This window comes from Monodelphis domestica, chromosome 2, assembly GCF_027887165.1.
Source record: "Monodelphis domestica isolate mMonDom1 chromosome 2, mMonDom1.pri, whole genome shotgun sequence".
NCBI classification, from domain to species: Eukaryota; Metazoa; Chordata; class Mammalia; order Didelphimorphia; family Didelphidae; genus Monodelphis; species Monodelphis domestica.
Window position 1 is genome coordinate 181294493 of NC_077228.1, and position 27586 is coordinate 181322078.

Here is a 27586-nt window from a genome sequence, read left to right on the forward strand (position 1 = left end):
GGATTTCACAGTTTATTAAGTTCATTCTAGTGTATTAAGTTTATTCCGGTCCATAATTGCACTATTAAAATCATAGCTTCAATCAATCCATCAATCTAGAAATGTTTATGGAGCAACTACTATACAAAAATGATTTTGACCCTTTCCCTGCCCTGGAAGAATGCCTGGTCTTTCTGGGGAGACAAGACAGAAAGATGTTTAAGCAAGTCCCCAGAAAAGCCACTAAAGAGAGGCTTTGATGAGTGCTAAAGGGAGAATACAAACCTTTAGCGGTGCCATTTCTTCATAAAGAAATGGGCTTGAGTTGGACTCTGGACAACCAGTAGGATTTTGATAAATAGAAAGATAGGAGGCAGCACGATACATACAGATTTGGAGATAGGAAGTATCAGGCACATTCCATCAACAAGATCATTTGGGGAATACTGGGAGAAAAGACTGGAAAGGTAGTCGAGGGCTGGATTGTGAGGGTCTGAAATTCCAGTCAAAAGAATTAGGTTTAACTTCCCTGAAATAATGCCATGGACAGGGTGGGGCATCTTATTGATGGTACTTAGAAGGTTGATGTTCTATTATTGGTGTTGCCTTAATTCTTCTTACAGGTCCAGGGGGTAAGGTCCAGCCTGTCGATTTCTGAGCACTTCACAAAGTCTTGAGGGTAGTGGTTGGCCTTGAATGCATTAATGGGGACTTCTGTAATGCCAGTGTTGTCACAGACCAGTCTAGAAAAGGAGACTTTCTTCAGGGCGGCTCGCTGCTGTGGGGTGAACACTCCAGGTTTCTCCCAAAAGAACCTGTGGGGAAGACAAGAAGGTCTTCAAACGGCCCTCGCCCTACCCTCAGGAACCAAGAAGAAGCCGTAGAATCTCTGAGCAGCTAGCGACCTCAGGGGCTGCCTAGCCCAGCTCATTCCTGAACAGGCATCCTCTCTACAACACAACCCACCAGTGGTCATTTAGCTTCTGCTATGAAGACCTCCAGAGAGGGTGAACCCACTGTTTGCCAAGGGAGCCGTTCCTCTTTGGGATGACTTGGATCATAAGGGAGATTATACAAATATCACATCGATATTTACCTCTTCATATCTTTTTCCCATTTCTCCTGGTTCTCCTCTTGGGGACAAAGAGAACAGAGGAAATAGCCCTTTAAGGACTTGAAAGACTTGGTTGCCTGTTGTATATACTTACAGATTATAATTTACTCAGCCTCAGAAACACCCACTTGCCAACAGACCCATGTACTTGGATGGGTGCTAATTTGGAAGCTAGAAGGCTGTTGCATAATGGGATGTTAATAATGGGCCTTAAGCAAAAAACTATGACAGATTCGTCCTTGATAGAGGGTGTGTGTGTGTGTGTGTGTGTGTGTGTGTGTGTGTGTGTGTCTTGGCATCTTGAGGATAGAGCAGAAAGCAATAGACAGCCCTTAATTTGGAAACCATTCTGAGAATATCTTGTCCCTACTTTGTTTTCTCTTTTCTCCATCCCATAGAGTACAAGAATCTGTCACCATAGGGAATGAAGATGAAAGGGAGGGAAAGAGTTTTATCACCTGTCCTAGTGAGGAAAAAAAAAGTTCCACCTTTACACCAAGAAATTATAGTTATGGAATCATAGAATGTTGAAACTGGAAGAAGCCTGAGAATTCAAAGCCCTTAATTTATAGAAGAGGAAATTCACACTGCAAGAAGAGAAATGACTTGTCCAAGATCAGAGCTGGTCAGTGGAAGAAGTAGATAGAACTCAGAACCCGAGTTTTCTCCCCAGTCCAGTTTTATTTCTGCTACTCCAGAACATCTCTTGATATTGTAAATGTCACTTCTTCCATCCCTTGCACCTCATCTTTCTTGCTTAGGGGGACTTACCTGTCTCCATCTCTGATCTTTTTGAACTGCTTCCCCAGGAGACACGCCAGGAGGGGCCCCACTCTGCCCCCTGGCACAAGGGGCTCAGCAATGGCTGCAATCCACAGGTCAAAGTTGTCTGGGGTCCCGTACAGATCCATGAACTTCTGAGCCAGTTCCCTGTTGTTCCCCAACACGGCACTCAATTCTTCTACTGTCTTAGGCTGTGAGAGGCCACAGAAACCTCTCCAAGAGTTGTACCCTGGGGATTGGATTAGAGGGAAGGTAGAGACAGTCAATCAATCAACAGGCCTTTTTTAAGTGCTTTCTATGGGCCTGGCACTGCTGTAAGCACTGGGGATGATCCTGGCCCTCAGAGGAGCTTGCATTCCAAACAACTCCGTACATACTAGATAGAGATGAAGTTGATGGAAGGTGATGTCAGAGGAAAGGCACTCTAGCAGTGAGGGAGACTATGTGAAGCCCTTGTAGAAAGTGGCATTTAAGCTCATTCTTGAAGGAAGCCAGTAGGCAGAGGTAAGAAGGAGATCATTCCAGACAAGGGGGACGGCTAGTGAAAATGCCTGGAAATGGGAGATGGATTGCTGTGTTCAAGGGACAGTAGGAAGGCAGAGGCTGCCAGATCAGAGAGTATGTGGAATAGAGTAAAGTGTAAAAAGATGGAAAGGGTAGAAAGGGGCCAGGTGGTAAAAGGCTTGGAATTATTGCCATACCTGCTGTTGGGCCGGCCTGCCTCAAGGTTCTCCCTATTCTAATCTGCTCTTTTAGCTCCCAAGGTGATTTTCCTTAAATGCAGGTCTGGTCACATGCCACCCTCCATCAGTAAACTCCAGTGGCTTTCTATGGCCCCCAGGATCAAAGAGATTCAAAGCCCTTCATAACCTGGCCCGCTCCTACCTTTCCAGTCTTCTTACACCTTAGTCCCCACAGCATGCTCTTTGGTCTATTTACAGGGCCTCCTGGCTCTTCCACAAGCAAGATATCCCATCTCTTAACTTCAGGCCTTCTCTCTAGCTGTCCCTCTTGCTTGGAATGTTCTCCTCCTCTGAACACTGACCTCCCTGGCTTCCCAACTAAAATCCCACCTCCTACAGGAAGCTTTCCCCAGCCCCTCGGAAGCCTAGTACCTTCCCTCGCTTAGTGATTTCTTAGTCATCCTTATTCATCATTATTATCCATTTTCTCTCATCAGAGTAGCTTGCTTTGCATGGGTTTGTTTGCATGTTGTCTCCCCTATTGGATTGTAAGATTTTTGAGGACAGAGACTATCTTTTGACTCTTTTTTTCTCCCTAGCCATTGGCATAGTGCCTGGCACATAGTAGGTGCTTAATAAATGTTTATTGATTAATTGCAATTGTTGTCAGCTCTCTACCTGTGATACCCTGAGAGAGAAGAGTCTTAGTTGCCTGTCCTAGTTCTGGCTGCCCACATCTGTTCAGGTGCTGTACAGAATAAGAGAGCTTCTTCAGCTTTTCCCCCGTTCCTCTGAATAATCTTTAACATTTTAAATTTAGTTTCTCATTGGTACGTCCAGACAACAACAGTTATTGTTTTCCTGTTATGGGTAGTTTGTCAAAAGCATGTACAAAATATAGCAAGAAGCGGCCCTAATGAGCAGACAGAAAACTAGACCCAAATCCAGGAGAACCTGAATTCAAGTTTCATTTCTGACACAGATTAGCTGTGTGACCCAGGGCAAGTCACTTAACCTACAGCGTTTTAGTCAACTGTCTAAGTTGCAAAGAAGGTGCCAATCAGCATTGGTAGAGGGAATTTCCTTACCCAAGACTTTATTATACCAGTGATATCTCAAGTCCAGTCCCTATCCCTGTTATATTTAACACAGCAGTAACAAAATCGCCCTTTTTTTCCCTCATCCCCTTCAGCTTTCTATTCCCATGTGTATTTAAAATTATTTTATTTATGCTCTTTTCTCTATTTTTTCCATCTCTATCACTACCTAAGTTATCCCACTCTCCATGCAAGTCCTGCCTCAGAACAAATAAATCTAGTCGAACAAAACAAATTAATTCATTGGTGACGTCTGCACAATGACATTTCATCCTGCACCTCTGGCCAAAGGGGAAAAGTAGCTTCAGTGTCAGTCTTCTAAAATCATAATTGATCACTGTTTTGATCAGAGCCAGATATTTAAAAAAAATGTGTGCATGGGCAATTGGGTAGCACAGTAGATAGAGCTCCAGATCTGGAGTTGGGAGGACCTGAGTTCCAGTCAAACCTCAAACACTTCCTAGTTGTGTGACCCTGGGCAGATCATTTAACCCCAATAGTCTACTAGCCTTTGCCACTTTTTTTTTTGTGCCTTAGAATTGATACTAAATCAGAAGGTAAGGATTTTTTTTTAAGTATCTGTACATCACGGAGGGATGGAGGATTATAGGATCTTAGAGCTAGAAGAAATCCTAGAGTCTTCTAATCCAATCTGACCTTATTTTATAGATGCAATAACTGAGCCACAGACTGGGAAGAAAATTTTCCAAGATTTTCCATTTGTGAAATGGGGAAAAGGAATCTTAAGAAATGACTCTAGCCGCCATGTGCATTTTAGGATAGCCTGAATTCCCAGTGCTGGATTTAGTATGGGGGAACCTTTAGAAGCCCCTTATGAAAGCAGAGGGTTGCCTGGTCCATGCCTTTCTCACCTGGCATCCCATGGTCCCGTCCTCTCTGCAGGTTGATGGAGGCCAAGTCAAATCCATGGATCTTTTGAGTTGGCTGGAAAAGTTTGTTTCTCAGCTCGCTGGTTATCATATTGTCTTGAGTCAACATCTTGGACGGCTTGGCCAGCATACCTCGAACAAAAGGGTCAATTCCACCTGTAATAATATAGCCAGAGATGTGACCTTCCCTGAACTGTACGACACCGAACTCCAAGGAAAACAAGCAATCTAAGCAGGAAGAAAGGAATCTTCTCACTTTGTCCTGGTGATGGTATTATTATGAATTGAGCACATCTATTTGACCTCTGCTCATTTTGACCAGCAGATAGCCCAAGTGACCTCCTTCTCCATTATTAACTGCCTTGAGTCACTACCTCATCATTAGAAATGTGGGATAAGGGAATAGAACCCTTAACTGTGGTCCTAGAGGAACACTTTGAACCCTAGGAATGATTCTTGATATACTACCAGAGGCAGAGTGGCCTAGAGAGCATCCTAGTCTTAGAATTGGAATGATCTCGGGTCAAGTCCTGTCCCTGACAATAACTTTGGGACAGTGAGCAAGTCACTCCTTGACTCTTTGCTTCCTCCTCTGTAAAATGATGGCCTTGTACTAGAGAACCTTTAAGGTTCATTTTTTTCTCCATGTCTGTGATCCTAAGAGTCTATGACTTCATTCTGGTGATAAGGGAAGAGAGAAAGCGAGAGGTGGACTTATTCTTTCTAAATGGATAATGGAGACTCAGAGCTACTTTCCATGCCCTCTTAAAGGTATTTCCAAGTCTTAGGATTATTGTCATAGAATCATGGAATAGGAGATCTAAGAGAGACTTTAGAGATCTTCTAATCTAATAAGAGGTGCAGTGGATATAGTGGAAGACTTGGAGTCAGGAAGACCTAAGTTCAAATCTAGTCTCAGACACTTATCATGTGATCTGGCAAATAATTATACCATGTGCCTCAGTTTCCTCGTTTGTAAAAAAATTTATAATTTGTCTCAGTTTCCTCATTTGTAAAAAAATGGAGAAAGAAATGGTAAACTATTCCAGGATCTTGGTCAAGAAACCTCCAAATGGGGTCATGGAGAGTTGAATGTGACTGAAAAGATTGAACAACAACAATCCAATGCCCCCATTTTATGGAGAGGGAATTTGTGAGGGAAAGTACCTTAAAAAAAGAATACGACAAGAGCAACTGGGTGGCTCAGTGGATTGAGAGCCAGACTTAGAGAAGGGAGGTTCTGGGTTAAAATATCAGATACTTCCTAGTTGTGTGATCTGGGCAAATCACTTAATCCCCATTGCCTAGTCCTTACCACTTTTCTGCCTTGGAACCAATACACAGTATTGATTCTAAGATGGAAGGTGAGGGTTTAAATTTTAAAAAAATAAGGTGAAAGGTAAGGGATTAAAAAAAAAAGAATATGACAAATACTAAATTTAGTGTTTCCCTAAGGTGATTTGGCCATCATTGAGGCTTTCAATTAATGGAACCATAAATGCTGGTCTGAGGCTGCAGACAACCCCTGGATGAAGGTGATTTAGGAAGAATTGGGAATAAAAAAAATAATAGTATCTCACACTGTGTTTTAAGGTTTGTAAAGTTTATATACATTTGATTCCCTACAACAACCCTGCAAAGGATCTACAATAGATATTTCTGTCCCTCTTTTACAGATGAGGAAACTGAGGCTTAGAGTAGTAAAGGGACTTGCCTACAGGCACACAGCTTGGAAATGTCAGAGGCAGAATGTAAAACCAAGTCTTCCTGTCTTCAAACCTAGCACTCAAAACACTCTACAAAGCAAAACTGACTATCTGCTGAAAATTGCCTCAAAAATACATTTCTGGATTTGTAAGTAATTTCATATTTGGTATCTCAGAAGGGAAAAATATCACTAGTGCTGAATTTTGATCATGGAAAGGCGTTCTATCATTTGGATTCTGTGTGATACAGTTTGTGAAACACTGAATGAAACGCTGTCCATGGAATCTTCGTGGAGTGCTCAGAGAAGCCTGGGACTTGTCAAAAAGGGCAAACCAAGATAAGAACCCTTGAGACACCCTCTCAGTGCTGGGAGTGAGCAGCCAGCCTGGTGAAAGTTAGAGCAAGCAGGAGAGAGCAGCCACAGAGGAGTGGGAGTGGCAGGGAGAGTAGTCCTGGTGGGCACTCACCGTCTTTGGCTATCCTCCAGGTATTGAAGAAGAGAGTACTCAGGGGAAGAGATGGCTCAGAGCCCCAGGGCTCGTAATGCTCATCTAGTCGGTGGATAACAGACGGGACCTCAGTATGACCGAACCGAAGGCCAAAGGTGAAGACATTGGCAATGCGGGGATCCTCTGATTCGTTATAGCCCTGGTACTTGGGAATCTCCTTTTCGAGCTCCTTTCCCAGCACTAAAGGCAGGTAATGGTTATAGGTGATAACCTGGGAGAAACGGGTCAAGGAGAACAGGTGATGGAGGGCTGAGACCATTAGGTCAGAGAGAGGAAATCTTTGGCTAAGCTACTTAAACAGTTGATCTCTGAGGCTTGCAAAGCACTTTAGACCCATGACCATCTTTCATTACCCACAACAAACCCACAAAGGATCTACTATAGTTATTGTTGTCTCTATTTTACAAACAAGGAAACTAAGGCTCAGAGCAGTTGGTGTTGGGGAGCAGAAATGATCTGAATGAGAGAAGGCAGTCATTTTCTGTTTCCATGGAAGAAAAGACAAAATGACTGGATTTTCCATAGGATGATAGAAAGGCAACATGATGTAGTGACTAGAGTGTCAGCCTCAAAGCCAAGAGCCGTGGGTTCAAATCCTGCCACTGACACATACTAGTTTTTGGACTTTGGGCCACTCACCTCACCCTTTATTCCTCTGGGCAAAACTAAGACTATAAGTTTTTAGTTAATTAATTAATTTAAAAAATATTTTATTTTATTTAATTAATCAATTTAGAATATTTTTCTATGGTTACAAGATTCATGTTCTTTCCCTCCTCTTCCCCCAACTTCCCTCCCATAGCCAACTTACTTGTGTCATTGAACAAGACCCATTTCCATAAGACTATAAGTTTTAGGGAAAGTGTAGACCTCTATTGTTAGAAGGAATTTCTTCTACCAGTGAACCTACTAGCTGGGTCTCTAAGTCTATCCCACGTTGAGAGAATATTTGAGTTGGATGAAGCCTCAAGAGAGCAGACCAATCCAAATCCCTGCCTTCAAGGTGCTCATATTCCATTTGGTGGGAAGTGATGGTTGGTGGTGGGAGATACACATGTAAACAGATAGGTCTGTGGTTGTTTAGTCATATTTTAGTCATGTGTGACTCTTGGTGACTCCTTTTGGTGTTTTCTTGGCAAAGATACTATAAGTGGTTTTCCATTTCCTTCTTTGGTTTATTTTACAGATGAGGAAACTGAGGCTAACAGTAAAATGACTTGTCCAGGGTCACATAGCGTCTGAAGCTGCATTTAAACTTAGGTAGAAGAGTCCTTCTGACTCTAACCCTGAAACTCTATCCATTGCTCCACCAAGCTGCTCAAAACGGATAGGTATATATATAAAAATTTGAGGGTGGAGAGAAGCTACTGACTAAGGCTTTCACGAAAGGCTTCCGGTTTGAGATGGCATGTAAATTAGGAATAATCGTATTGTGGATATTAACACTCCCATTTGGTAGGAGATGAAGCAAGTCCAGAGAGGTTAGGGATCTCATAGCTGGTAAGTAGCAGAGATGGGAAAAACTTGAGTGATAGGAGCATAGACATGATTCTGGGATGTTACAAATCCACTGTTTTATTTGAGACTAGAAAGCTGAATGATCAAAGAGGAGATGGAGTAGTGGCAAAAGAAGAAATAAAGAAACGAGATCATTACTGTTGTTGTTGTTTAGTCCTTTCTACCTCTCTGTGATCCCGTTTGGTGTTTTCTTGGAAAAGATACTGGAATGGTTTACCATGTCCTTCTCCAGGTCATTTTACAGATGTGGAAACTGAGGCAAACAGGGTTAAGTGACTTACCCAGGGTCACACAGCTAGAAAGTGTCTGATGTTAGAAAGGAATGAGGTAGGGAAGGGAAAGATTAGAAAGGAAATGGAGGTAAAGAAAATAGGAGGAAGGGATATGATGTGGAATCAAGAAAAGTATGTGGACACAGAAACTAGAACAAAAGGGAAAATGAATGCATTTGCATCTGACGGAGGCATGGCTTGATCCAGTTATTCTGGAAAGCAGCTGGGAACAAAGTCTGAAATGTCACCCAATCACGCCTACCTTTGGACCCAGTGATAGCACTACTAGGTGAAGAGCTCAAAGAAAGAAGAAAAAAGGATCTATATGGACAAAATTATTTATAGCAGCTCTTTGTGTCATGGCAAAGACCTAGAAATGAAGAGGATGCCTGCTGGGGAATGGAATGTATTTGTTATTATGCTCTAAGAAGTGACAAAAGGGGTGACTTTAGAGAAACCTGGGAAGGTTTACAGGAACTGCAAAGAGTGAAGTGAGCAGAACCAAGAGGAAATGGGTATAATAACACTAATAGCATAGATATTAATTATAATTTATAAACATATAATTACAATTTTTTGAAACCCTTACCTTCTGTCTTAGAATCAATACTGTTTATTGGTTCCAAGACAGAAGAGTAATAAGGGCTAGGCAATGAAGGTTAAGTGACTTGGTTAAGGATCATATAGCTAGGAAGTGTCTAATGTTAGAAAGGAATGAGGTAGGGAAGGGAAAGATAGAAAGGAAATAGAGGCTTTGAACCTCAGATTTCAGATCTGAACCCAGGACCTCCCATCTCTAGACCTGGCTCTCAATCCACAGAGTCACCCAGCTGCCCCCTAAAATATAAAAAAAAAATAACTTTGAAAAACTCAAGAACCCTGATCAGTGCAATCACCAGCTATGATTCCAAAGGACCAGTGATGAACCATACTACCCACGTGATGGATTCAAGATTCAGGATAAGATATATGTTTTAGACATAGCCAATATAGGAATTGACTGTGTATATTTCTTTCAAGGGTTTTGGTTTTTCTTTTCTTTTCTCTTCCCTCCCCCCCCCCCCCCCCAAGGGGTGTGTAGGAAGAAGAGAAAATAAATGCTTGCTAATTGAAAATAAATAAATAAAATAAAATTGCATTTTTAAAAATGTAATTTAAAATGTAAATATAAATGTAAATGTAAAATTAAAAAAGACTGTAGCCAAGCAGATGTGAAAATACAATCTCCTTCCCTACCTGTATTATTGCACCCACAATTTTCCGGCTTTCCTGGTAGAGTTTTTCTGCATTCCAATGGGGATTGATCTCCTTCAGCTCCTTGGCCAATCGGTTGTGTTCCCGAATAAAAAGTGTATGGGTGACTGCTAGTAAAGACTGTTCATTGGCCCGGGAATCACCTGGAGAAATCAAGGAAATTTTTGGATACCCAGAGTAGTCCCAGGTCCCAGGTCTAAGAAGTTGAGAGGGGATACAGGGAAGAGAAAGGGAACAACCTCAGCCTCTAGGTTCCTTATCCCATATGACTTGTTTCCAGCTCATTCCTATTAGAATATAAGTTTCTTGAGGAACTTAGGGAACATCTCTTCAATTCAATTTCATTTCATTTGTTTTATATATTAAGTATTCTTGGCAATGGGGGATATGAAGACAAAAACAGAACACTCACTGTCTTCAAGGAGATTACCTTCTAGTGAGGAGAGGGGAATATATATATATATATATATATTATATATTATATATAAAACCTGAACACAGATAAGCAATCACAAAAATAATTTCAAGATAAGAGAAAGAAGGAACTGATGAACAAAAACAATGCAAAATAGGAAGTAGCTGGGTAACTCCGTGGATAGAGAGCAAGGCCTACAGTTGGGAGGTCCTGGGTTCAAATTTGGCCTCTGACAACTCTGAGACCCTGTATAATGTAGGAAAAAGAAACCCTGCTGTTTGGATAAGCAGCAGCTGGCTGAGGAGGAGTGGAGAGTGAGCAAAAGGAATTCTAGGAAAAAGAACTGAGAGCTGAGAGAATTCTGGGCAATGGTTTACTTCCAGCCTTGGAAGAAAACTGACAGGAGCGTTTTCATGAGGGTGAGAGAAATATCTGAAGCTGTAGGAAGAGAAAGAACCTGATTTTCTTCTTGTAGTCTACCTGTCTCCAGTTAGAAATCTTCACAACCTCTCTTCGATTGTCTACTGCTACTCAAAACTGACAAGAAGTCCAGTTGAACTCTGCGGCAGAGCCAATCTGCACTCTCCCTTTTGGGTCTCCCCCTTTTTGTTTTTAATTGGCTAGATTTATAGAGATATTACTTTAAGATAGTGTCGTGTAAGAAAATAAGAAACAGGGTGTTGGAAAAAAGGTTTGAGGCACAAAGCCTCTGGCCAAGGACCTTTGAAAACCAACTACTGTGAAATATAGCTATTAGGGCATCCCTATCCCTCCATCCTACTGCTTTGTCCCTCCGACTCCTTTGTTTCCCATCTCTTCAAATAAATCTCAGTTTATGTCAGTTTGAGTTTGGTTGGGGTTTTCATGAGAAGATAGAGGTTGGGGGAATAGTGAACAAGACCAAAGTACGTCTTGTTTCATCTGTGACAAGCAGAGATTCAGCTTGCCACTGAGTTTTATTGGGAAGGGCTCCGTAACAAAAACCCTCGCCTTTGAAAGGACTGTCTGGGATTCAACATCTTTCCCAGCAGCTGAGCCCACTTTCAAGGCTCAAGGATACAGTTTGTGGTATATCCCTGGGGAGAGATGTAGACAGATTCCTCCTGTCTCTCTCTGAGTAACCCAAAGCTCTAAGGTCAGCCAAACTTGAGGAAGAAGAGACACAACCATCTTTCCTCAGACCTTTCAGCTTTCCTTCACATCTCCCTTTCAGCCTTTCACTGGAGAAACACATCCATCCAGTGGATTAAACCTGTTCATCCCTCTCCATTAGTAAGAGAGGAGAGTCCCCATTTTCCTCCTCCTTTTCACCTGGGCAATCACTTAGCCCCCATTGCTCAGCCCTTATCACTCTTCTGCCTTAGAATCAGGTAAAGGTTTAAAAAGTAATGCAAAATAACTTCAAGATAAAAGAAAGAAGGGCCCAGTGAACAAAAATAATACAAAGTAATTTCAAGATAATAGGAAGAAGGGACGAATGAAAATAAAAGGGGAATGGAGGTAGCACCTGGCTTTTTCTTTGAAGGAAGGAAATATACATTTATTAATCCCTATTATTTTATTACATATACATATATGCATTTATTAATGCCAGGTACTGTGCTAGGTGCTATTTCAAATATCTGACTTCATCCTCACAATATTTTACAGTGAAGGAAACTGAGGCAGGTAGCAGTTAAGCAACCTGCCCAGTTCATCCAGCTAGTAAGTGTGTGGGACCTGATTTAAACTCAGGTCTTTCTAACTCAAGACCTAAAGCTCTCTCCATCTTGATGCTTCTAAAGGCACTGAAAGGACCTTGTAAGAGACAGGTGAAAAGGGAGAGCACTTCACCTGTGCAGATGTCATTTCCCTTTTTTTTTCAGCTGTTTTTCAGCCATATCTGACTCTTTGTAACTCTATTTGGGGTTTTCTTGGCCAATGGGAGTAGAGAGTGCTTGGGAGAGAATAATGTGAAATATGAGTGATTATAAAGGTAATTGGGACCCAGGTGGCAGAAGACTACCTATGAGACCACAGATTTTGTAGTTTATTCTAGAGGAAATAGGGAGCCCCTGAGCATTGTTGAGTACAAGAGTGATGTGGTCATACCTATATTTTAGAAATATTACTTGGGCAACTACAAGGAGGATAGATTGGAAAGGAGAGAGACTAGGAGCATGGAGACCATTTAGGAGGCTATAGTGCTGGTGAGAGCTCATTTTCTTCTTCTCTTCTTCACTTCTAACCCCATAATAACATGTGCAGTAAGTACTTCAGACATCCCATTGGCTGATCCAGAGGGAACCTTTGAGGTAGGTCTCATCTCTGCTTTTTTCAGCCTTCTTCCCTGAACATCTCTGCTCTTCTAGACTCTCTCAATGAGATGCTTTCCCAGGTTTTATCTGGGGCTCTTTAGGCAATTGTTAATCTTTTCTATCACTTCCAGATGAGAAGTGGGCAGCATGGTCTACAAAGGTACTGTGGTAGAACAGAGAGATCATGGGTCAGTAAGACCTGCTACAGATACAAGCTGTGATATTTTGAGCAAATCCCTCAAATGCCTCAGTTTTCTCATCTGCAAATTTTTGTTGTTATTCACTTGTGTCTCTTTATGACCCCATTGGGGTCTTTCTTGGCAAAGATACTCTAGTGCTTTGCCATTTCCTTCTCCAGCTCATTTTGAAAATGAGGAAACTGAGGAAAACTGGATTAAGTGGCTTGCCCAGAGTCACACAGCTAGTTAAGTGTCTGGAGGCTAGAATTAAACTCATGTCCTTCTGACTGCAGGTCCAATGCTCTCTCTGCTGTGCCACCTAGCTGCCCATCTACAAATAGGGAATTAGATTCGACAAACTTGTTTCCTTGGAAGATCTGATTAATGGATAGATCTTAAGTTCCCTTCTAACTCCAGTTCTATTATCCTATGACTATCCAAATGGTCAACTGAGCATTTGTCCAGTGCCTGTGGGCTAATCTGCCCTGTACACCCCCCCCCCCCATCTAGGGTGAGAGGATAACAGTAGGGGCTTTTCTCCTGCTAAAAATTGCCTTGTGGCATCATGGGAATTTTCCTGGTCTGCTTTATGGATGATAGATGGCCCCATTTCTTGACCTTGCATCTTCTCTTCCAATGTCCTCCCCCTCCTTTCCCTTGGCCCTCATTCTCTGCTTCTCAGTAGGTGCAGCAGACCATATGTCCCAGATTTTCCATGACAGTCACAGTTTCAAGAAAAGAAAGCATACCTTTAGTGGGGTTTTGCAAAAGGAATTTTGTCAGATGATGGGCCCCGATTTTTGGTTTGGAAAACATGAGAACTATGCCAATAGGACTTACCAGCCAGGAAGCAGGGCACCCCAGCGGTACTATTGATGAATTCACAAGGACTGGGCTTTTTGTTGTCAAAAGGCAGGAATGCCAATCCGTTGTCCGAGAACTCCTCATTGACTGCCATGAGGCCCAGGGGGCTGCTCATGTTCCGGAGTTTGTTGGCAAGAAGTGGCTCAGGCCCATAGACCATGCTGGCATCCAGGAAAGAAGTCAGGGCATTGATTTGCTCTCGGGTCATCGAACTGAAAGGGTCCGTAGGGCAGACGAAGCCAGCCCGGAAGAAGGGCATGCAGGGTCCTTGATTCTTCAACTTGGGATCGCCAGGTGGGAACTAACACAGAAACAGGAAGTATCTTGGCAAGATTGGCAAGACTGGTCCCATCCCGTCCCATCAGCAGCCCTCATGTCCAGGGATAGACATGGCAGAGGGTGTGGGTTTTGGATATTCTTATCTGTGTACATGTTGTTGGGGCCTCCCCTGAGAAAAAGCTCCTTGAGCTTACATTTTGGCTTCCTGGTGCCTAGTACATACAAGGTCGGTACTATGGCACTATGGTCTAATTTAGCTCATTTAGGAACTTTTCTCATAAGAGCATGTGAACTAAACCCTGATGTGTGCAATTTCCATTAGCAGCCCCACATAGACAATGGTGAAATGGGTTGATGTGTGGTCGGGAGCTCTTTTTTCCTCTAGTTTTCCATTTTTCATTTTAAGGGATGACTATCTGGGAGGAGGCAAGGTGATCTGCTAGAAAGTGAAGTTGATATAAAACCAAAAGATATCAGCAAAATGTTTGAAAATTCCCTAGAATTTGAGGTTGTGCCTGTAGGGAGAGCTGATGATGACTGGGGCACAGGAGTCCCCAGTTTTTTATATGGAGGAGCTACTTTTTACAGGGGGAAGGGAAAATGTGGTATAGCAGAAAAAAATTTTGGTTTTCAAGTCAAAAGACCCCAGAATTCAAATAATAGATTTTTAATCTTATTAGCTGTGGGACCTTAGGCACATCATTTCCCCTCTCTTGGCTTCAGGGTCTACCTCTATAATGTATAAGTAGAAATTTTGTATCCTTTGGACTTCATCTTCCAGCATTCTTCCCTCGTCCCAAAATTCCCTTTTCCCTTTTGTATATGTGTCTTTAGGTTGTTTGTATATAGTTGGTGTGGTTCCTCACTCTGGCTCTCTTTTCCATGTGGGAGGCTGGTGAGCTCTATCTGTTTCTCTAGCCTTTTACTTTCCTTTTGCTTCAAGTTAAATATTACTAAATATTATTAAATATAATACAATATTTTTATATTTACTATATATTAAAAAGATATATTTACTATATTAATTTTTAAAATTTACAATAAGATGAAGTCACACAAGTTTACTTTTGTCATTTAGCCATGTCACACTCTCTCTAATGCACCACATAGTTAACCATATGTAAATAGAAGTCATTATTATTATTATATGATCATCATCATCGATTTCCTTCCTACACTGTGGTACTTAGTACTGCAGATGGGATGTAAGACAAAGTGCAGCAGGACCATTATTAACTCCTTACTCTTGGCAGGGCTAGATAATCGTTTTTTTTTCTTTTCTATTTTTAAACTCTTGCCTTCTGGTTTCGAATCAATGCTAAGCATCTATTCCAAAGCAGAAGACACTAAGGAAGTCTAGGAAGCCTTTGAGGCCAGATTTAAACCCAGGATCTTCCATTTCCAGAACTGGCTGTCTATCTACTGAGCCACCTGGTGATCCCCAATTATACTCCTTTTGTTGCATGTTTGATTGAAGAGACCTCCCTCCCTACTCCTGCTCTTCTCTGAACATACCCCATTAAATATCTCCTGAGAGGTCCTGCTCTACTCTTTGTACACCTCCTGCTAAACAGCTGCTCCATACCCAAGTTTTGTGGGCCTGAAATTGCATTACCAAAGGTCATTCCAACGCCAAGAAGGAAGATGGTCAAAGACCACACCACGACATGACGGGAGTGGGAGGCTGGGGTTGGGATGGTGGTGGTGGTGGTAATCCCACCAGGAGCCTACCATGATGGGGAAACAGTTGTCTTCTTGAATGCAGTGTTCATCGCATTGCTTTCTGCTGTGCTCATTAAGTATGAGCTCAGTATCTGGGGCAAAGTCGAGGTCGTGGTCCACCCACTGTCCCCACTGCATTAACATCAATGATCCCGATGGGTCAGGTTCATCAGGTTTATTCAAGTAGCCGGCTATCTGATTGGACACATCTCGGACCTAGGAGAAGAGTGAGATGAGAGGAAGGGAGTGATCTGGTGTTTGGAATGCACGAAAGAGAGGAGAACTCGGCTGCTCTGGAACTGGGCACGTTGTTCTTGAAGTGTCAGAGATATGGTGGACTCTGAGTGAGGGGAAAGCTGTGCCCCAAAGGCTGCCAGCTCTTCAGATAAAGCACATCAAATCTCAGGAAAACAACCGCTAATGAATTTGGGGTGCAGGGTTAGGATGAGCGAGATCAGGAAGGGACGGAGAGGCGCTGTGCCATGACGATGGAACATAGAGCATTCTGGCTGTGCCCAGCTGAGTATCTGTTTCTTCCTGGCTTAGCTTAGGATATGGTTGTGGACTTTGCTTCCACCTACTGGGCTTTAGAAAAACTTAATCGAGAATCAAGTAAAAATGGCAGTCATTTACTCAATCTCAACAACCTTCTACAGTTCTGACTCTTCTCTCTTCGGTTCTCTGTCTCTTTTTTCTTATTTCTCTATGTGTGATAGTGAATTCTCTTCCTTACCAGTGGGAGAGGGAAGCCATTTCTCTTGACCCCAGGAGTCCACCCGTAGGGCTGAGAAATCCCATCTTCATATTCTGCAGGCAGCCATCGGGCGAGTGCTCTGTTTGATGAGCCCAGTGTGGGATCCCGTCTGAGAGGGAGAAAAAAACAGGGCTTTACCTCCATCCAGGTCCTAGTAGCCTTGGATAGGTCTGTTATGTATTAGAGGAGAATGGGTAGTGGTAGGGGGCCTAGGAGGTGTTTTAAGTATGGACTTTTATGAGGAATAGCAATTCCCAGAGTTATATATGGAACTTTTTGTGTCTGAGGCAAATGGAAGTGGAAATGATTGTGGAGAGGTTCAAATCTGGTCTCAGACACTTCCCAGCTGTGTGACTCTGGGCAAGTCACTTGACCTCCATTGCCCAGCCCTTACCACTCTTCTGTCTTGTAACAAATACACAGTATTGATTCTAGGACAGAAGGTAAAGGTTAAAAAATAAAAAGAATCATGGTACAAAAACAGAGCTGGAAGGGACCTTGGAGTCCACCTGGTTCAACCTCCTCATTTTATAGTCCTAGAGAAGTCAAGTAGGTTGCCCAAGTCACACAAGTGGTAAATGGCAGAGTCAAGATTTGAATTCAGATTCTTTGATTCCAAATCCTGCCCTCTTTGTGTGGCACCATGCTGACTGCTCTTTCCAATTTTCCTGGCTATGGGAGGGAGGGAACGACCCCTGAATGGTGGGTACCAGAAGGAATGAGCCCTGCAAGGCAGAAGGAGTGGGTCCCTGGAAAGTTCTCTATGTTCCCTCTAAATTTTCTGCCTTGGGACACCACTCTGGTGACCTTCTCTTAGTTATGATATGGCAATAAAAACTTGGACTGTAGGGAATTGTTAATTGTGGGGGAAATTTAGAATGTGAGTCCTGACCCTGGTTTACTAGGAATGTGATCTGGGGTAAGTCACTTCACCTAGAGGACATGGCATCTTGATTGTTCATCACATACTATGTACTATTACCTACTATCTCACTTGGGAGGAAGTGTGGAAGAGAAAAGAATGATGAATGTAGAGTCACAGGACCCGAGTTGGAATCCTGCCTCTGCCACTGAGCTGTGAGCAAGTTGATTAGCCTTTCTGGGTCTTAGCTTTCTCATCTGTTAAGTGAGGAGTTGGACTTAATGACCTCTAAGGTGTCTGCCAATCCTAGATCTGAAAGCCTCTGGTTGACAACGGATGAGGAATTTTTTGTAGCAAAGTAACATACATCAAGTTTCTACAAAGATGTGGAGGGGTCACAGTATATTTTGGTAGAGGATGCATCCACAATCAAACCAGGAATTTTTTTTTGTTTGTTCAAATCCCCTCCCCCCCTTTTAAAAAACTCTTACCTTCTGTCTTGGAATCAATACTAAGTATTAGTTCCAAGGTAGAAGAGTAGTAAGGGCTAGGCAATGGATGTGACTTTTGCCCAGGGTCACACAGCTAGGATGTATCTGAGGATAGATTTGAACCCAGGAATTTCTGACTCCAAATCTGTCTCTCTATCCAGCCAAGTCACCTAGCTGCCCCTAAATGTGTGAGCTTTAAAGATAGCATTGAAATGTCACAGATGAATGTTATGAGAGTTATGAGAGTCTTCCAGGAGCCTGTCCAGTTGATAACTACCACCCACCCCCTCCAAGGGAAAGAAAAATTCCTCCATGTCAGTCAGAATCAGTTATGCTGGTTATGAGTGGTTTAGTACTCATGTCATTGTGATGCCTTATTTAATGGGATTACTTAGAGTGACTGAAATTTAAATGCCACTGAGATAATGACTCATTAAAGAATTTTAGGTATGTCACAATTTATGGGCTTCCCCTAAAGAACTGCAAGATGAGGTACTGCTAAAGGTTGTGATATGCTAGTATGATTAAAGAAAATACCATCTGGTGAACGTAGACATGATGTCTAAGTACGCCAGCATAGTAGGTCTTATGTAACATTAAGTAATAAATTGGTTAGGATGCTCATGTGTTACGTGATTTCTAAACACTTCGTGTTTTTAGTAATATAGGAGTATAATGTATGTCTTTACTTGTTAGGGTTATATAAATCCATGTATGTAGTTATTATTGAATGTGATTAAATGTAATTATGTAAAATATGAATGTAACATTAAGGGCCATATGGTCCCTGGTTGGAAGGTGGAGGGAGCAATGGCAGCCAAGTGGATGATGTGAAAGGGTAGCCTAGGTATCTTTCTGCTTCAGAGAGGAAAACCTTTCCCAGGGGTACCCACACACCTATTGTTACATTCTCCAGTGATGGTTCTGTATTTGCTGTTCCAGTCACACTTCACTGGTCGAGTCACCTTGTTACAGCCCACCTCCTCAGAAAGCAGATTCAAGTCCAAACTGGGGGCTATAATTGAAAAAGACCATTTTAGAAGCTCGGAGGTTTTGCCCCTCTTTCCAGTTTAAGATTGGGCTATGGTACTGTTAGACTATCGTCTACAATTTCTCAAACCAGCATAATGTGGTGTGTTGATAAATATTTAACAGCTAGCTCTCTAGGAGGAAAAAAAAAGGCATACCTAAATACACTTCTCAATTTAATCTGGGTTATCAACATTTCCTCCATCAACCTCTTAAATCTAGGTGATCAACAAAGCAATAAATCAAACCCTATTTTGTAACAATCAGCGGTCAAGCTGGTTTGAGCTGGCTCCAGCACACCCCTGCCCTATCCCTCCTAGAAAGGAGATATTCCTGAGACCTGCCAATTTCCTGGCAGATCCCATCTATTCTTTTTGTTTTCTTTTAATCCTTCCCTTCCATCTTGGAATCCATATTAAGTATCAGTTTCAAGGCAGAAGAGTGGTAAGGGCTAAGTAATTGGGGTTAAGCGACTTGCCCAGGGTCACCCAGCTAGGAAGTATCTGAGGCCAGATTCGAACCCGGGAATGAGGTCTGGCATTCTATCCAGGGAGCCACTTAGCTCTCTTCTTAAGTGGACTGGCTTCCCCTTGCCTCTTCCACCATATGGACTCTGAGCCTAACCTGTTATGATTTAAGGAGGGCAGGCTTGCTGGCTCCAAACATCTGTTCCACACTGACTAATAATTCTTCCCTTGATCCCAAGGTCTGCAGGTCCACTACCTCCAGACTGATTGATTCCCTGGGCCATCTTTTTTTTTTTCCATTTTCCAGACAGCCAATATTCCTGGCCATCTCAGCATGAGCATGAATCAATGTTTGTCCTTCTTACTCCCCCCCCCCCCCCAGGTTGGCTGCACAGGGGACAAGAGAGAGATGCTTTGGGGGTTAAAGGTAGGAGGGGGCAGGATTTTGGAACACAGCGAAGGGAGGTTTTGGGCAAATGACTTTAATAAGCCATAGAGCAGGAGCAGGAGCAATCTGGGATAGAGGTTAGTGCTCCTTCCTTTCTGATAATGCCCAACTGTTTCCCTGGCATTAACAATAAAGGAGGGCAGGGGAAGCTAGTCACATGGGAGGAATAAGTGTAATACAGCTCAAACCTATCACTAACCCTGGCTACCTATGTGACCTTAGACAAGTCACTCAAGCTTCCTTCATTTGCTCTATTAGGTGCCACGGTGGATAAAGGGCTAGATTCAGACAGACCTGAATTCATGTCTGGCCTCAGACACTTCCTAGCTGTGTGCCCCTGGGCAAGTCATTTAACTTCTGTCTGCCTCAGTTTTCTCAACTATAAAATGGGGGGAATAACAGCACCTACCTCCCAACATTGTTGTGAAGATCAAATGAGATAATACTTGTTTAGCACAGTGCCTGGAACATGGTAGGCTTTTAATAAATCCTTGTTCCATCCACCCTCCCTTCCCCATCTATAAAACGATGGGGGATTAGTTGGCCTGTGAGGTACCTTCTAGCTCTAAAGCTATCTTTATCTTAAGAAGAGAACTCTATGAAAGTAGCTGGCTTGGGTTCTACTCTCATATACCCTGCATCATTGAGACCCCCAATTCTGCCTCTTTCTCCCTTCCTTTTTCAGGATTGTTTGGAAATGTTTTTTTTTGAAAACAGAAACAGGGGTAGTTAGGTAGCAAAGCAGGTAGAGTGGCACACCTGGAGTTGAAAGGACCTGAGTTCAAAATCTAGCCGTAGACCCTGGGCAAGTCACTTAACCCCAACAGCCAGTTCCTACCACTCTTCTGGCTTGGAATCAGTACTATAGATTCTGAGACAAAAGTAAGGGTAGAAAAGAAAGGAAAGGAATGGAAAGGAAAAGAAAGGAAAGGAAAGGAAAAGAAAAGAAAAGAAAGGAAAAGAAAAAAGAAGCTGAGATGTGTCTTTGGATGGGGGTCGGAGTGGGAGGGGATGCTGACTGACAGCCTATCTTTTGTCTTCTGGGCATTTTCTGTAAAAACACCCCAAATCTTTCAAATGAATCAGAAAGCAAAAACAGACAATAAACAACCCCCCCACCAACCAACCTTCCCCCCCTCCCCATTTGACCTTTCATCATCTTTAATTAAACATACATTAAAAGCAAACTGTATATATCTGACAAAGATCTTTGGAGGGTGATTACATATTCTAATTAAAGTCATGAATTTCTTAACCTTTTCAGGTGGTGTCTATGTTGAGAAAAAAAAATACCATATTTTAAAATAGAAATATGTAACCAAAGCTACCAGCACAGCCTGCTATAGTAGAGATCCCAGAACATTCTTTTAAACTAATAGATGCCGTTTGAGGTTGACTTCAAAAAAATGAACTGATTTCTCCGTTGCAATCATTTAGCTCCCCCTAGTCTCCTTCCTTATTTAAAAGCCTGGAGAGAGCAGAAAATGGCCAAAGGAAAGGAAGCCCCAGATGTAATTTCCAGGTATTGAACTCCTCCTGAAATCCCCACCTAGTGACATTTTGGGGGACATTTTGGAGAGAAAATTAGGGTACTTTTCCCCGGAGGAATCATCCTTTCAGATCCTCTTTGTCTGGAAAAAACAAACCAACCCAAATTTCACTTAGCATAGGGACTAGGTCTGTGATTTCACTGGTTTAGGGAATTCTCTGGTGAGGAAACTCCCTTCGCCTATGCAGGGTAGCCCCTTCTCTGCAAGGTGATGATATCTTCGAGATTGGGGCACTGAACTATTAAATGATTTGGCCAGGCTCATCCAAGTAGTAGGCATGTATCAGAGAGAGGATGTGAATCCAGCCTTCTTGACTCTGAGGTCAATTTTCTCTCCAGGCTGCCTCTTGCCTTTGAGATCAGAATCCTAATTAATCCCTATCTATACAATAAGATGAAATGTTCTCTACTCTGGACCTTCCTGAATTCAACCAACTTATGGCCTTGAAGGATTAATTTTCCTTCACTTGGCCTCAGTTTTCTTCTTCCCAGGAAAAAGGGATGAATGTTAAACTAGGTCCATTCCAGTTGGAACCGCAATGATTCTAAGAGTTCATTTGGCTTTAACTTATGGTTCTTAAAAAAAAATCCTTACCTTCTGTCTTAGTATTAGTTCTAAGACAGAAGAACAGTAAGGGCTAAGCAATTGGGGTTAAATGACTTGTCCAGGGTCATACAGCTAGTAAATGTCTGAAGGCAGATCTAAACCTAGGTCCTACTGACTCTAGGCCTGGCACTCTCTCCCCTTTGCTACCTAGTTGCCCCTAACCTATTTATTGTTCTAAGAAGGTGAGAGGGAAATATAGTAATGGAAAGTAGATTACTATTAATTCACTCAATGAACATTGAATTGCATAGGTATTATAGAAAGAATGTATTTTTAGGGGAAGGGATATAAATATCAAGTTCTATTTCTAGGAAAAGAGCCCCCCTACTTTCCCCTTTCCCCCAGCTAGAATCCCATGATTTGGGGAGTACCTGTGACATTGTCAATGGCCAACACACTCATGTGTCCTTTCTGTCCTAGGATCTTGATGCATTCCTCCCATACCTGGGCCTTGCGCAAGACCTCCCGGGTCTGGCCAGTGGCTTGTTTGAAGACTTTGGACAGTTGGAGGGCAGTAGGAGTGCTGCCCATGACTGCCTTCAGCCTACAAGGAGACAGGGTGATTGGCCATCAGTCAGAAGGAGAGACCCAGTGGCCTCCAGGCTTTACCTGAGGGAGCTAGGATTGCTTATAGGTTATTGTGGGAGTGCCTGCTACATGGGAAATTCTGGATTCCAGTGCTCTTTTGGGAACTCCATTCCCTTCTTCCTCAACTACCAATAGAACCTCTGCTCAGCCTATGGCGCCATGTTGAAATGTATTAGTGTTTGTATTTTACAACTGAACTTACTTAAATAAACATTTGCTTCAGTTATTTCATAAGACAGGTTGTTCTCTGTGGCCTCAGGAAAGGGGATATTACCCTCTAAATCTTAATTTCCTCATCTATAATATGAGGAATGTAAAATTTCCTCATTCCTCAGGAGAGTATGATTTTTAGAAGAGAGACATTCACAAGAGACTGGTGGTCCAGTTTAGGTCTCTGATTTTAGTATTGGGAAAAAACTAACACTTTATCTTGAACTAGATGTATTTTTGAACCCATGGCCTCTTGTTGTACTAGTTGCTCAAATAAATGTTTAGTTTTTAAAGCCCCTAAATAATCTAATCCCAATCTATTCTTTCTGTCCTTAATGGATGTTAATTCTCCCTCCATCTCTCTGCAATTCAGCTCATCTGGCCTTCCCTCTATACTTCATGCATGACACATCACTTTTCATTTCTGTATCTTTTTCTTGGTGGTTCCTCATGCCTGGAATTCATTCCCCCCTCATAGAATCTTTCTCTTGCTTTAAAGTCCAGCTCAAATCCTTTTCTAATGCCCTTACTTGTAGATTCCTTCCTTTCTAAGCTACTATCTTTTATTTATTTTTTATCATAAAGATATTTTATAACATATTTCCACATATGTCTTCTGAAGTTATATGATCCAAATTGTCTCCTTTCCTCCCTTCCCTCCCATCTCCCAGATCTGGAACTTCAATCTGGGTTATACATGTATTATTATGCAAACTATATTTCCAGATTGTTCATTTTTGTAAGAGAATAATCATATAAAATCAAAACCCCCAAATAAAAACCTAAATAAACTAAAGCGAAAAATTGTATGCTTTGATTTGCATTCCAATCCCAACAGTTCTTTTACTGAAGGTGGATAGCATTCTTTGTCATGAATCCCCCAGAATTGTCCTGGATCATTGTATTGCTGAGAAGCTACTGCCTTTTAAACCACTTTGTTTATTGTTGTTCAGTTATGTCTAATCCTCTGTGACTGCATTTGGGGTTTTCTTGGCAGAATTACTCTAGTCACTTGCTATTTCCTTCTCTAGTTCATTTTATAGATTAGGAAACTGAGGTTAAGTGACTTGCCCAAAGTCACACAACTAAGGCTATATTTGAACTTAGATCTTCCTGATTCTAGTTCTGGTACTCTATATGCTGTGCCACAATTCCAAAATACATATTCCTACTGGTTTCCTTTAATACAGCCCAAATTTTACCTTTGCAGGAGGCTTTTTACAGTCTCCCCCACTAGCTTCTTCCCTCTAAGATTATCTTTGATCTATTCTGTATATATCTATATGTACATAATTGGTTGCAAGTTGTTTCTCTCATTATAGTGTGAGCAACTCAACAGCAAGGACTATGCTTTTGCTTCTCTTTTTAAAAAATTAATTAATTTTTAAAAATTTAAAAAATTGAAGATCCTTGGGACAGCTAGGTAGCTTAGTGGATAGAGAACCAAGCCTGAAGACAGGAGGTCCTGGGTTAAAATCTGGCCTCAGATTTGTGATCCTGGGCAAGCCACTTAACCCCAATTGTCTAGCCCCATGTTGATGAGCCTATGACATGAGTACTGGAAGGGGTTGCTTCCCTCCCTCTCTCCATGTGTGCCTGAAAACATTTTTCTCATCACCTGCCCCTCTGCTCAGTATCCCAATGGGAATGCTTCCTCCCTCCCCTGTCTGGGGTAAGGCCAGGGCTCACATGTGGCATGAGGGTTGTAGTTTGGGCACTTGGTCTCTAAAAGGTTTGCCATCACTGGTCTAGCCCATATTCTCTTTTACCTTGGAACTTATCCTGAGTATTGATTCTGAGAGGAGGTAAGGGTTAAAAAAATTCTTTTTAATGAAGACCTTTCTCTCCCTCTCACTCCATAAGCAGGAAAAACAAAATGCTACAAACATATATAGCAAAAAAAAAAAACACAAAAAAAACCCAAACAAATAAATTCCCACATTGTTCATGTCCAAAAACAACATATCTTAATCTGTATTCTGAGTCTATTGCTTCTTTATCAGGAGGTGGAGAACCTGTTCCATATGAGTACTCTGGAATTGTGGTTGATCATTATTTGATTAGTTCCCAAAACTTTCAGAGTTGATTGTCTTTACAATATTGTTATGGTATAAATTATTCTGATTCTTCTTACTTCACTCGGCATTAGTCCATACAAGTCTTCCTAGGTTTCTCTGAAACCATTTTCTCTTTATTTGTATGCTTAGAACAGAGCCTAGTGCTCTGTAGTGCTCTGTAATACTAGGTAATTGGGACTAAATGACTTGCCCAATGTCACACAGCAAGGCGGTGCTCTAAGATCATATTTGAACCCAGGACCTCCAGGCTCCAGGTCTGCCTCTTCATCCACTGAGTCATCTAGCAGGTCAGAGCCTAGCACATATTAAGTGCTTAATAAATACTGATGAACTAACTTTATGATAAGGTAAAGAACAAAGACTGCTTTCCTCATCCTATTTCCTACATTTTCTCTCTTGTCCTTTCATTTTCCAGATCACAAACACCACTTTGTGTTCATTTTTATTCCCAGGCCTGGGATACTTGACACACAGAGACTTTGACTTCTCTGAATTAGGAGTAAGCTTAAAAAAATAGGAGATTTGTCTCAGTTCTTCATCTGTAAAATGAGCTAGAGAATGAAATAGCAAACCAGGCCAGTGTCTTTGCCAAGAAAACCTCAAATGGGGTCAGGAAAAGTCGAACATGATAGAAAAATGACTGAATAGCAAAACCAAAGTGGTTAAAAATACAGTAATGAAGAAAGGAAGGCACCAGCAGGTGTGGGGAATCAGGCAAGGCTTCAGGCAGAAGGTGTTTGAAATGAACCTTAAAATCCAGAAGGTTCTGAGACACACACTTTTTCTTGGAGAATTTTAAGAACAGAACAGAAAAACACAGCATGTGTCTGGATTTCCTAAAGGTGTAATTCTGCCCAAGAGCAGGAGGAGTTAACTAGAAAGTTCAGGTGTCAAACATGCCCGCAAGGGAGTGTAAACTGATCCAGATCAAGATGTAATTGGGAAATATTTAACAGAATAAATAAAAATATAATAGAACAAAACATTACAGTTAAAAACTGAGTCAATATTTGACCCACAAGGATTCCTATGTATGGTTTAGTGGCCCCATTTCTATTTGAATTTGCTATCACTGAACTGAATGACCTTTCAAAAAACCTGGTAATGTTTGTGATTCTTCTGACAACCACACAGCCTAGTTAAAACCCTTATCACCTTGACTAGACTCAGTAGCCTCTCAATTGGTCTACCTGCTTTAAATCTCATCCACTCTTAATCCATTCTGCCCAAGGTTTCCAAAGTGATTTTCTGTAGCTATTATCTTCTTCTTGGCCAGGGTAGATAGATAGACAGAAAGACAGACAGACAGACAAACAGATAGATAGATGGATAGATAGATAGATGGATAGATGGAAAGATGGTTGGATGGATGGATGGGTGGGTGGATAGACAGATATAGATATAAAATATAGAATTCCAGAGTTTTAATTTAGAAGTCTGATGTTACTCTCCTAATCAATAAATTCCAGTGACTCCCTGTTATCTCTAGGAGCAAATGTAAACTTTTCTGTCTAACCCTAAAACCCAATCTACCTTTCTAGCCATATTACATACACTTTCAGGAATTCTATGGTCCTGTCAAACTGGACTTCTTTTTATTTATCACACAACATTGCATCTCTCATGCCCCTATCAATGAACTGGCTGTTCCACCATACCTAGAATGCACTCCTTCTTCATCTCTGCTGCTTGGGATGACTAGTTTTCTTCAACATTCTACTCAAGAACCATTTTCCATACCAAGCCTCCCCAAATAGCTAGTGCCTCTTCCAATAACTGTAAATATCTCTTTATATGCATGTTGTCTCCATCAATAGAGTGTAAGCTCCTTGAGGGCAAATTCTGTTCCACTTTGGGTTTTGTATCCTTGGCTCCTAGCTGGCACATGGTAGGTATTCAATGCATTTGCCAAATAGTATTTTACTGCTATTCAGTGAATGATCAAGGAGAATACTGGTGTATTCTCTATATGGTGGCAGCTGGTAAAGAGGAGTACTTGCTGTTATCACCCCCATCCCTGCCCACTTACTTGGTCCGGCCAGCTAGGAAGGCTTTATTAACTTGGTCCTTGGCTTCATTCACAGCTTCATAGATGACTTCTGTCTTATTGTTATTTTCTTAGAGGGTGGGGTGAGGGAAAGAGAGAGCAGAAGATTAGTTGTCTTCCTAAAGACCACGGCAGCGCCTAACATTTTTTTTTCCACCACTAAGAGGCAGAGTTCAGTTGGACTGAATGGCAGGTTATGGGTTTGAAAAGGGGCCAGGCATCATGGCACATACCTCTAAGCCCTGATATTGAGGATTCTGAGAATGGTAGATCTCTTGGGACTTCTGAGCTGCAGCTGAGCTAAAACTAGTTGGATGTCCACACCAAGACTGGTATAAATACTTCCTTTTCCTCCTAGCAAAGGGCTAAAGAGGGGGCAAGATCAGTAGTAGGATTGGATCCCTGAGTGATTGGGGATTGTCTAATTTTTATCTTTGTATTTTCAAGCATCAAGCATAACATCTGGTGCATTGTAGGAACTTAATAAATGTTAGTTGAATTGAACTGGCTTGAATTAAACTAAATTAGCTAATTAAATTAATTACTTTAATGGAAGGCTAGGGAGAAGAAGAGAACAAAAGAATTTAGGCTAGGATTTTCTTGGTTTCCCTTTGAGATGGTCCCTGCACCCTGTTCCTATAAGCAGGTTTCACACAGAAATGTGCTGGCCTGGTTACACAACTTCAGCATAGGGGAATAGACTAACAGCATGCCTATGGCATACCATAGTGAGATCTGGGGCCAAGCCAAGGGGCATATAGATTCTTTACTAAAGGGGAGGTATTTACCATTGCTTGCAGACTCGGTAGATTGGAGAAAGGTCTCTGCAGATTCAGTAGATAAAACCAAGGTTAGGGATGCCAAGAGCCCAGCAAAGGAGAGGAACAGCTTCAT

The 27586-nt window shown here is 41.9% G+C and overlaps 1 protein-coding gene across 1 annotated transcript; it reads right to left on the minus strand.

Moving 5' to 3' along the window:
• Positions 1 to 27586, minus strand: LPO (lactoperoxidase). The gene is made up of 12 exons (XM_056816506.1): positions 27487 to 27586; positions 26675 to 26741; positions 22141 to 22313; positions 18567 to 18684; positions 16296 to 16425; positions 15572 to 15778; positions 13538 to 13862; positions 9789 to 9949; positions 6721 to 6973; positions 4529 to 4702; positions 1865 to 2105; positions 1 to 794 (listed from the first exon to the last, which is right to left on the minus strand). Exons 1-12 carry the CDS (start codon positions 27584 to 27586, stop codon positions 587 to 589), a joined length of 2157 nt encoding a protein of 718 aa, XP_056672484.1. The 3' UTR covers positions 1 to 586.